The 12,410-nt window shown below is 36.3% G+C and overlaps 1 protein-coding gene across 5 annotated transcripts; it reads right to left on the bottom strand.

The window, feature by feature from the left end:
* Nucleotides 1-422: 422 nt before the first annotated feature.
* On the bottom strand, nt 423-7,118 carry rnf167 (ring finger protein 167). 5 transcript variants are annotated; one of them, XM_026182674.2, is made up of 10 exons: nt 6,994-7,118; nt 4,234-4,364; nt 4,038-4,115; nt 3,809-3,946; nt 3,649-3,736; nt 3,436-3,526; nt 2,848-2,953; nt 2,194-2,287; nt 1,937-2,017; nt 423-1,753 (listed from the first exon to the last, which is right to left on the bottom strand). In XM_026182674.2, the coding sequence occupies exons 2-10, from the start codon at nt 4,336-4,338 to the stop codon at nt 1,341-1,343; spliced, it is 1,194 nt and encodes a 397-aa protein (XP_026038459.2). In that variant the 5' UTR covers nt 4,339-4,364; nt 6,994-7,118; the 3' UTR covers nt 423-1,340. The 5 variants fall into 5 exon arrangements, with proteins under 5 accessions (XP_026038459.2, XP_026038462.2, XP_026038461.2 ...); XM_026182677.2 differs by having other exon boundaries at nt 6,999-7,114; XM_026182676.2 differs by having other exon boundaries at nt 6,973-7,033.
* Nucleotides 7,119-12,410: the final 5,292 nt, after the last annotated feature.

Raw genomic sequence — 12,410 nt, 5'->3', positions numbered from 1 at the left:
GCTGCCGGACACTGGCACCACCGGGCCCTCTGACCACCACCAGTAGGCAACGGGTGAAGTGTCTTGCCCAAGGACACAACGACCGAGACTGTCCAAGCCGGGGCTCGAACCGGCAACCTTCCGATTACAAGGCGAACTCCCAACTCTTGAGCCACGATCGCCCAAGAAAAACACACCGACAGATGTTCACACTGATGAATAAGAGCAGTCTTAAAGACAGCTCGATAAGAGCAGTGTGGGTGGAGAGTCAATCAATCTTGTTCAATTTCCAGACATTTAACACAGACATGTAGATGAAGGCCAGTAGAAGGCAATGCTCTGCTTTTCCTAAAACCACCACCTGTGTCCCAGTTTCTCACATTATTGTTCTACAATTTTTTCTTTTCTATTTTGTTGTATAAAAAATAAAAACAAAAAAAAAATGAAAGAAGAAAAAACTTAATTACATACATTTAAACAGATTCGAGGAAAAACGCTAAAACACTTTACAAGACCACAACCCCATTACCTTATTCTTATCGCCACCAACAATTTATTGGAGTGTAAACCTGAGTTTGATCAACAAACTGTATAAAGCTAAAAAATAGTTTCCTTAAACTGTCCACAACCGCAGAGTATTAACAATGTAAAAGCAGCAGTAACGTTACATATCTCCTATATTTTACTGTGACTTAATTCAATATTAACTTCTCATATTTCAGAAAACTTGGATGCAAAGTTAAAATGTGTGAAAACAGAACTGGGGGTATTACAATATAAAAAGAAGACAAATATTACCCCATTATCCTTGTTAGAAAAAAAATAAAAGACAGGAATTATTAATTTTAAGACAACATAAATCCTTCATACTCTATACTAATCCTAAACAGAACCTTGCACAAGGTAAGATCCCATCCCATTTTTGCACAACTTTGGCCACGAAGACGTCATCTATGGACATTTCACTCTTGCCTAAAAGGGAATCGGTAAGTGATCTGGACATTTTGTACTGCACTAGTGATCCAGTTACAGCGGACATCATGCTTGAAAGCTAATGGACTACAGTAAATGTGTGGATTTCAGTGGTTTATGCTCAACATTGCACTTGGTAAAACTGACCAACCGCAGGTTCTGCATTTGTTATGACACTTGAAAGAACTCCACTGGTTATTGGGTGACAGATTTTTAACAATCAGCACTAAATCAGTGAACTAACTAACTGTCAAGCTTGCCACAAATCTGAAAACAATTTAATTTTTTTTTTCCCAATAACAATACGTATGAGGATAGAAACTTTTTTTGTCCTTCTGGTCAAACTAAATAATCTCATTGTAGCTAATTTCTGGCCATCAGATCTCCTCTCAGTCCCTACCAATGAGCTGAGCTGTGTCATCGTCAGAGTGGTGCCTGCCCTCTCCTGTGTCATCACATTCTGAGTCTGTGTCCTCCACCGGTGAGTAGCAACCTTCATAACCTAGGATGGGTGAGTTGCAGTGTGCAGGGGAGGTGAGGCACTGGGCGGTAGTTGTGGTGGTGGTGGCTGAGTAGGCCCCTGGGCTTCCTGTGGGTGACCCCGGGTTGGAGGGTCGAAGCAGAGGAGTGCGCTCCGAGTCTGCGTCACCTTCTGGTCCTTCTTCCTCTCCACGTCCTCCAGTTTCTGTCTCAGACTCAGACTCGGACTGCTCAGGGTTGTTGCGGGTAACGCGCTGTTTGCACACTGGACACGTCTTCTTGGTCTGTGTGAGCCACGGGTCTACGCATTTGCAGTGATAGGCTGAAAATCAAAAACATTTTGAGGAACTTATGAAAAACCTACCAGAGGATGACGATTAAAATACTAAACAAGAGTTTTTAAAAGATAAAAAATTCATATTTTAGAAAATAGGATGGGATTAGATGATTGAGCACTTAAAAAAAAAGTTCAGTGCCTCATCAACACAGAATATCAGATATTTACCATGTGAACAAGGCAAAACACGCAACTTGTCCCCTTCTTCATACTCATCCAGACATATTGCACACACATCATAGTCATCCCCTGAAAGAGACTGAATGTTACCAGCTCACATCATTAGACATAAACAGGCATGTAACTCTCAACGCACGTAAAAGTCTTCCCAAATGATTAAAAAAATAAAACGCAGCCTTCAAATTTACCGTCACTTCTTAATATTTAAAAAAATTATTTATTATAATAACAGCAAAAATGGTTACCTTTACTGAACTTGTGTATTGGAATGCGTTTCAGCTGTTCCTTGGACAAACGATTTTTTCTCAGCCTTTTTCTGTATTGTACACATCGTGTAATCTGAAATATGGAAAAAAAAAAGCTCAGTTTTATCGATGGAAAAAAGATTTACAGTGGCGTCTCAACACTTCCCTTAACCCTCATGGCCTGCCTCCCTAAGAAATAACAAATAAATAAATGGGGGAGAACTGCTTAATGCTCATGTACTCATTATTACAAAAAGGGTCGTTTCTCTCCTCTGATGCGTTTGTGGCAGGCTCTATTCATGTGTGCTCTTCTTCATCTGCCCCTCACTTTGCCACACATTAAGCTAAGCTGAGCAGAGAGGCGAGACCGATAAAGTGAAGGTGACATTACGCAAGTGGAAAATAACCAGATTCATTTCTGTAAGTTTAATAAAAGCTGCCTAATAGACATCACTGGGTTTGTTCTTTGTGTTCATGTTTGACAACTATCATTAGATACTAAGAAGCTGGATTAGAATAAACACACAGAGATATGTTGAGCTACAGTTAGGTCACTCTTTTATAACACAAAAAGCCTCTACTACCTCTGGTCTACTTTCATCATGTGTTATTGTATAAACAACCCAGAAAAGATCAATTCATGCATATACTTACGAAAACAACAGACATCACAAGAATGATCAGGCACACTACTCCGGTGAAGGGAATAAGGTAGTAGGAAAGCGGAAAAGGAAAGTCTGGCTTGAGAATCACATACGCCCTACAAGTCAAGAAAAGAAAAAAGTAGAAATATGTTTGTTTCTGCAAACCTAATACATATAAACAGATCTGCCTACAGGTTATACATTTCCATATGTAAATTCTGTAGGCAAAGTGTCTGTACTGGAAACCTTCTGGTTTCCCTTTGCAATCTAAGGTCTGTGGACCAACAGTGTTTGAGGTTGCAGAGCAAAAGAGCGAAAACTTTGCAGAAATTCAATCTCAAAAGCATTTGACAATCACAGATGCAATTTGATTAACAGAATTCTCTTTCTTATTTACCTGCATTAGTCACGTGACATGATAACAGACAAAGATATAAGCTCGCTACAGTGGAAAGTCTGAAAACTGGCCTTTGCCTGAGAAGCTAAATCAGCAGCCAAGCCAAATGGTTTCCAGATTGGTACAAATCTAATGCTGACAATAAAAAGTTGGTTTAATCTACAGTTTATGTTTAATATTACTGGTATTGTTCTTCCTTACCCCTGTTCCGGAATTATGTAATTCCTAAGAATGTGCGAGGCATAGTAGCTGGCGAATACAGAGGGAATATTAATCTGTTCTGCAATAGTTTCTGAAAAAGAAAAAAAAATACAAAACAACAGGAATCAGACACACACAGTAGGACAGTACAATAGCAAATATTTATATTTGTAATATTTGTTTTCCCATGTTTATAATAGCACAAATAATTACCATTGCTGTAGTTCATATTGAGCAGAATTTCTGAATAAATGTTGTGAACGATTGCGGCATCGTATCCAGCTTGCTGTGCATTTAAAACCTGAAACAAGTTCCTTACATTAGAGCAGTGTGCTTCTCAGACAACAAATATTCAGTGTTAAACTCTGCTTACCTTTATATCAAAGTTACAGTCATAACGTTTGATGAGAACAACAAATTTGGTAGTTGTGGCATTAAAAGATGGGGGCAGTGGTGGGGGAGGGTCTATTGTTGTGCAAGCATTAGCTGGATGAGAGGCAACCAAAACTCCCTAAGATACAAAGAAAAAAAAAAGCATCATTATAAAAGAAATCGACCTGCATTTTACCATCTGTACTCCTCCTTCAACACTCAGTTCTCACCATTATTCCATCCTTTGGAAGTGCAGATCCAAACAAAGCAATGCGGTCATCAAATGTTTTGGTAATATTGCTATAATGCTGTAAATACAATATACAAACACTATGAGAACAGGCAAAAGTTTCATAAGAGTCTGAGGCTCATCTTTCCAAACAAAGGTTACCAAATTATATGATTTAAAACTCCAATTCTACTTACAGCATATATATAGGCATCTGTAGGCAAGGGGAGCAGTATGCTGCAGAAAACCAGTATAAGCACACTCAGTCGAGTTCCCATGCACCAACAGCCAAGCTGCACCATCCTTGGTTACTTACAGTTGAACTAATCTATAAAAAAGAAGTAGTCATGTTGAACTAGAGATTTATGCTTCAGCAGGAAATCTACACCATAGCTACATTGTAACCACAATCCCTTCTGAAACCCAACAAAGTGACCTACCCCATCATCTGACGGGCACCTCCCTACAAATATTGTAGTTGGGTGTGCACAGCCTCCAGCTATTGTGATTGGCCTGTTCAGTACTGATGATTCCTCCTGTGCATTTCTGGCTACCTTTTCAACAGTTTTTATTTTATTTCAGAGAATAACAATCATGATCTAGATATGAGGACAAGTAGTTACAGCATTAATATAAGGACTGTGGCTCCCAACATCCTCTAGCAGATCATTACATGAAGGAACCTTTTAAATACAAGCGCACTCATGCTCACAGGTGTACACACGGGTGCTCACACACACAAACTACACCCTTTTTGGCTCCTACCTCAAAGCACACTGTGCGCTGTCAATCTTACGTGCTGCACAATAATGTTTAGTATTTACTGTGATATTCCCATAGATCATCGTGATGTTGTTTATTATGTTGCTCTTTTTTTTTCTTCTGCTTGTTTTCTCTTTTTTCTTTCTCAACAGGTGATCGATATATGTATTTTTTGTCTGCTTATTTTGTTTATTTTTTGCCCTTTGCCCTTTATCCCCGTCCCTCTTCCCCGCTGTTTTTCTTTCCCTCATTTTTTCTCCCCTTTCTTTTCCCCAGTCAAGTCTGTCCAGTATTTAGCAAGTGAAAATAAAATAAACAATAAAAGGTGAATCAAATAGACCAATACGGTAAGGCTGGGATGGTCCATTTGGTAAAGTAAATCCGTTGGGCATCTTTCTTCACCTTTAGACAATAATTCTCTCAAATGTCAGCAAATTCCACAAGGGAGATTGCTGACATTGTTGGGATGGGCGTGATAGAATGAGCAAAAGTGGAAAAACTAGAGGAGCGAATATTTTTGCCCTGGAAAAAAAACAAAAAGAAAAAAAAAACTGACCAGAACAAAGAATGGAGAAAGAGGAGGGGAAAAAAGTGCCAGAATTTTATTTGTTTCTACTGGATGGCACCGCACATAAAATGTGATAATTAACACATGACGCACCACGCACAAGCATAAAAGCTGGCAGCCATCATGTAGGTTACGTCGCAGGCTCTGCAAAGATTCACCACAGAAATCTATGTGATGCCTTATTATGCAAATTCAAATAGTTCAATCTAAGTAAATCTGTAACCTGATTCATCAACAAAGAATGAAGTAACCCACCATCACGCATTTACACAAACTAGATTGTTATGGAGTAGCAAGACAAGTACTTTTGGAGGTTATTGCCATGTTGTTGTCCTCATTTGACTTCTTTTAACCCAAGCTAATTGGCATTTTCACAAGCAAAGGAGCATGTTTACATAAAACACTTAAGTTCACTGACTGTTTGCAGTTTCCAGAGGTTTGCTTTGTTGACACTCCACTTTTTATCACTTTAACACAGATAAGTAATCTAACCAGTTGTTTGGAAGCTTTGTGATTTACCACTCACATGCAAATCAGAAGAACCACGGATCTGAAGTAGACTACATCTACATATTCTCCACATATCACCCACAAATAAACACCCTTTTACATGGAAAAGTATGAATACGCACAGTATACATTCAAGGCCCTTATACTGGTACAGATGAAAACAAGCCAGTTGACTCAAAGTGTACTCAACAATGCGGAATCTGAATGCACGTACATGTATACGCATACCTTCAAGAAAAAGAGATTTTAAACGACAACACGCTCGCTAGGATGAGGTAAAACAAGTGAGATTCTTTTTAGCAAGATAGTAACATTCCCCAAAGGCCACATATGGTTTGTGTCACTAGTTAGCCATTTAACCCATATAGAATAGAATAGAATGATCCTTTAATTGTCCCACAAGGGGAAATTTGGGTGTAACAGCAGCAAGAAAGACACATATACAAACAAACAGTACACAAGACACAGAAACATACACAATTTTTACATATTTACATCAATTATACTGTCTCCTGTCTTTCTAACAAAACAGGAATGTAGCAACTTTTTGTCGCTTTTGTTGTTTACAGGAAGTTAGCCTGGTATCTTTGCATAGGCTCTGTCGCAACAATAAAACTCATGACTTAACTATGCAGTTAGGTCAAAGGTCAAAGTAGACTGACTAGCTGAAATGCGATTAGCATACAGTTAAGGTCAGTTTCTCCTTAACTCTGACCAAAGCACAAGTAACATTATCTCATGTGTTTATAGTGTGGGAAGGACATACCTCAGTATTCCGCTAATAAGTGCAGTGGGAGGTTTGTGACCTCACCTGAGATTCTCACATATAACCGTGTTTTTTTAATATATAACACTTATTTTGCTTTTATACTCCCCAATTATCTCTAAAGAGTTAATATTTCCACGACAAAACGACATACACAGCGAGGATTAACTAAACGTTAGTTGCCGTCTGGCTAGTATTAGCTGACGTTAGATAACAGCTACGATGTCTTCGTAACAGATACTCATATATCTATTGCGCAGCCCATTCACAACGTTTTATAGAGAACTAACAAAACAAAAACCGATGATACGTCGAATAAAGACAACATACACTTCCACCAAGTTGTGTTACCTTACAGCTGCTAGGTTTGTTTGTTATTGCTTCTTCTTCGGTGTCTTCCTCGCTCGTAGTCTAGGTTCTGTTGGTGGTTGGCAGACCAGCGTTCAGCTGCTGTACCGCCACCTATTGGACTGGAGTGTGAAACAGTAGACGGGAGTTTTGCAAGCTCTATTGAGTGTTTAAAACCTTTGGTTACAGTAAAATGAAAACAAAAATCAATTTCAAGTACAAATATAAGATTTCAACATAGAACGAGTGCATGAAACTAAATTCCTGAGTGTGATAATAAATGAAAAAAGTTGCTGGAAGTCAGAATCAGCTTTATTGGCCAAATATAGTAATCGGGCTAAGTTTTTATCTTTGCTCTCAGTGTAAATAGCATAGAAAAACAGACATTACAGACAATAGCAAAATGTATAGCATATATGTGCGATGTGCAAAGTGTAAAGGTATTGGAATAAATTATTAAATAAATAATGGATTGCTAACTAGCTGGTTAAGATATCAATAGTATACACGGATCTCACAGTAATGATATTCAAAACAAACTGTGTTAAAGCATTTCAGTCTTGCCTAAAGTGAGGCATGTGAGACATCAAAAAACACTTTACATCCTTTACAATTCTTTGGTTTTAAATTGTTATGTTACTGTGTGGAGAAAATACTCATCAAAGGTCATTACAATCACCGTATGTATTGAAAAAACAACAACAAAAACAAAACAAAGATCCATGCGAATTGTTAGTAATGTAAAGTTTTATAAACAAATTGATCCAATTTTTTAACAGTAAAATTCTTTAATTCAAAACAGCATGAATGTAAGGAATAAATTGTTGCCAGAAACCATTCAGAAATTGTTCTGTGATAGAGATGAATGGCTACAACTTAAGGGGTACAACAAATTCTAAGATACAAAGAATTTGGACTACGAAAAGAACTTTTTCTATATCCACATGTGGCATAAAATCATGGAACAGTTTAATGAGGGAACAGTTTAACAGTGGAATTAATGGTCAAGCATTACTCAGTTTACAAACAAATATAAATAGATTATTTTAGAGGGAGGAATGTAGAGGGCTGATAATCACACAGTGATTATTCAATGTACAAAATGCATTTTTTTTGTCTTTGTTGGTGAAGTATATAATGTTTTATGTGTGTATTGTGTGTAGACTATGTACAGTTATGTTGTACGAGGAAATAAGGTTTTAATTTATCCTGCTTAAGGAAGTCTGCTGCATGTGGATAGTACTTCAGTGCTGCCCTCAAGTGGTAGGATCTCTGTAGTATCACATGCAGTGTTTTTGCTGTTGTCAGTCTGATGCCAGGACCTTATCTTCAAGGGAAATCAGCTGTAGTACAAATAATAACTCCAAGCAAAATAAATAAATAAAGCTTGCATATATACTAGGAAAATGGACCCACTCTCTTTTGTGTAAAAATGCAGCTTTTCACCAGTAGTGTCAGGCTAGTCATAGGAGTATCAGAGCACAGCGGTTATAAAAGAATGACAAAGAATCTACATTTGGATGAGCTTTTGGACAAAAATCAGCAGCTGTATTAAACGTGTCCATACACTGTTAAATGTTAAATTTCTTTCCCTATTTTTACCCTGTTGCTTTCTACGATAATGATGCTGATAGCAGTGATTTTCTTGCTTAAAAACATAGAATCCGTGCATGCTAATAGCTTGCTTTTTGACACTAAGGAAACAAATGACACTGGGGATATGAAATTTTGCATCATGATGGCCCCAAGACTTAAATAAAGCTAAATAAAATAAAAAATAAAAATAAATAAAGAGGAAATTATGCTTAGTTTTAGTTTTATTTGTTAGTTTGGTTTAAAAAAAACCCCAAATATTACAACTTTCCTGATGAGGCTTTGATGGACGTGTTTATTGAGACTCTGAGTGAGTCAGCTGCTTTCAAAAGGTTGAGTTTTTATTTTAATATCTGGACTGTTTTTCCTGAATGGCTCTCAAATGTACGGCTCCATTAATAATAAAAATGAATAAAACTAACACTGAAACTAAAGATTTTCCCACAAGAAAAACTCAAATGAAAGAAGAAAATTCGCTGTGGAAACTAAGTGAGACTACACTAACTTAAAAACAAATAGTGAAAGGGAGATATAAAATGTTTATGAGTGAAGATGGTTGTCTGTCTTTCTGTGATGGACATCATGGTGGTGTCCATGGTGTACCTCGCCTCTCGCCCTACGACTGCTGTGAAAAACAGCCCCCATTCTTCACCACGACCAATATGCCGTGGTGAAGAATGGGAAGGATTTTTTTTTAAATTGATGAGATAAAATGAAAATCGCAGAAAGTGAACAAACGCATGAAGGTTCATACATAAGGTATCGTAATGCACTTAAAGCTTTTTGCACTCTTTATGAGAAGATTGAAGGAACTGTTTTATGAATGTGTTTCTCTCCCTTTTGTTACAGCAACCTGTCTGTGCAGCTTTGTCAGCATACAGCAAAGTCTAAAAACATGATAAAGAAAGCCACACCTCCTAAACTTCTCTGCAGTAAGCTACTTACCTTTGGAGTTATAAGCCCATCACCTGAGATGCAGTCTGCTGTAACAATCCCAGTGGCTCAGGCTCTTAAAGTTCAGTTATGTGCACAGACCCTGACTCAAAGGGGATTAGACACTGACAGTAACTATCGGGTGAAAGCGTTTCTTGAAATTTTGCCATATTGTTTATTTGTTGCAGCCAGAAAACACTAATAATTTCATTTCATTTCATTTATTTATTTATTTCACACTTGGTACAACAGATCAAACAAACCAACCACACTTTCTATCAATAAAGCACTACAACCATGTGTGAAAAGGAGCAGGAAGAAGAAAATATTCTTATTAAACCCTGCCCCCTATCTACAATCCAACTTATATTGCAAGTGGGCACCAAAAATCAGGGAACAAACTAATATTAACATTTCTCTCCGGTCCTAACCCAAACCAAACAACAAATTTTGTAAATCAGAATATACCACTCCACATAGTAACAAGGAGAAAAATAAAATTAAATAAATAAAACAAAAAATTATAAAGGATCCTTTTTCAATGAACTCCAATTTCATTCACATTCTTCATATTGAGTTATCGTTTTAAGCACATAACACTTTTTAAAACAATGTAAACTTATACAATTCTTTAAATTATAATGAAGAGAGTTCCACAGTCGTATACCCCTAACCGTTGTACTCATTAATCTTTGTGTTTTATAAATAATTTATTTGTATGTTCTCTATATTTAACATTATGAATCATTCGTATCACTTTCTTCTGTAATAAGTTTAGAGGTTTTATAGTATTCTCATATGTATTCCCCCAAACTTCAACACAGTAACTAAAATATGAGAAAAACAATGAAAAATATAAAATACACATTGTTTTATAATCGAATAAATCTCTTACATTTCCCAAAATATAAATGCTTTTAACCATCTTCTTTCTAATATACTCAATATGAGATTTCCACGTCAAATTTTCATCTACTACCCAAAAAACGAAATTCAGTAACTCTTTCAATCAATTCTCCATCAATGGACATAATGACTTCATCCTCCTTTACACGATTGCCAAATATCATGAATTTCGTGTTTGTCAGATTCAAAGATAATTTATTTACATCAAACCATTTTTTAAATCTTAACATCTCAGAAGTCATAATTTCAACCAAATCTTTCAAATTGTCTCCAGAGCAATAAAAATTTGTGTCATCTGCAAATAAAATAGAATTTAACCTTTTTGATACGTCACAGATATCATTGATATATAAATTAAAAAGTTTAGGTCCCAAAATAGAACCTTGAGGAACGCCACATACAATCTCCAATCTTTCAGAAGTATTGCCGAGATAATGTACATATTGCAACCTATTTTCTAAATAACTCCTTAACCAATTCAATGCCACTCCTCTCACACCATAGTTATACAATTTAGAAATCAAAATAGAATGTTGTAACGTATCAAAAGCTTTTTTTTAAAATCAACAAATACCCCCACTGTATATTTATTATTATGGGTTGCAGATGAAATATCGTCAATGAAAGTCAACAATGCTAATGCCGTTGATCTATTCTTACGAAATCCAAATTGATTTTCATTTATTAGTTGATATTTTTCAATAAAACTATCAAGTCTTTGCGCAAAGAGTTTTTCAAGCACTTTTGAAAACTGTGACAAAAGAGACACTGGCCTATAATTGTTAAAACTATGCTTATCTCCTGATTTATATAAGGGTATCACTTTTGCCACTTTCATTCGATCAGGAAATACTCCTGATTGTAGCGAAAGATTAAAAATATAGCAAAGAGGAATACTTATACAATCTAAAGTCTTTTTAATTATAACCATGTCTATACCATCACAGTCAGTAGATTTTTTATTTTTAAAATTTTCTACAATTGCTACTATTTCTTTTATGGTAATATAATATAGCAGATATCGCTGGATTTTGTGTTATAAACAATCTTCTGCCATAAAAAATATTTCAAACTGCAGGAAATCAAGTAGAAAATGAAATTTATAACCTGAGGTTTGTTACTGTGTCGTTATATATTACGGAGCAGTGTTGTGTGTACTGTAAATTGCACTTGTGGTAATAAACTGTCTGCCATGAGATGTAGCTTTGGCTATTAATGGCCTTGTGCTCCTATTTTACTGAAAGCATGCAACTTATTGAATTAGATCAGCCATATTATCACGGTTAAAAAGGTTCAGGTTGAAAAGGATTCCCATGGAGGTATCTTCAATTATTAAATGTGATATTTATGGGAAAGTAGTTCTTTTTTTTAATCCACATTCTGTGTTTTCAGGGGCCCCAAGTCCCCCTTTTGATTGGACTTAATGGATAATCAGAATCAGAATCAGAATCAGAATACTTTATTGATCCCTGGGGGAAATTATTTTTTGTTACAGTGCTCCATTTTAAACCATAAAAAGCCCACATGAGTTAAAATAAACCAAACCTGAACATGAGGCAGAGTATTAGAAGATTTCTTGTTTCAGACCAAATTTGAATCACATTCTTACTAATAATCCAAAGTTAGATTCAAAAAATACAATCAAGCTAAAATGTTTTTGTAAGAATTCACCCTTAATTTAGCTGCAAAAAAAAGCCCAACAAGTTAACACAAGAAGTTAATTTAATATTACAAAGTCTGCCATGTTACATAGAGTTAGAATGCTAAATTCAACCCTCCACAACAGTGCTTTCTGTTTGCCTCATCCTCTGTCAGGCTTGGTAAGTCATCTGGTATCTCTGACTTCAGAAGTGCAGATACAGTCCAGACATGCTTTCCTCATAGAAAGTGAGACACGCAACACCTAAGAATAACATTGAAAAAGTGTGTATTAGCAACTATACATATACAGTGATGTACTCACATGCTGCACATGAACATTAACACTT

The sequence above is a fragment of the Astatotilapia calliptera genome, chromosome 10 (genome assembly GCF_964374335.1).
Source record: "Astatotilapia calliptera chromosome 10, fAstCal68.1, whole genome shotgun sequence".
In the NCBI taxonomy this organism is placed as follows: domain Eukaryota; kingdom Metazoa; phylum Chordata; class Actinopteri; order Cichliformes; family Cichlidae; genus Astatotilapia; species Astatotilapia calliptera.
The sequence above is the reverse complement of the archived record's forward strand: the minus strand, read 5'-3'. Positions and strand labels throughout refer to the sequence as shown.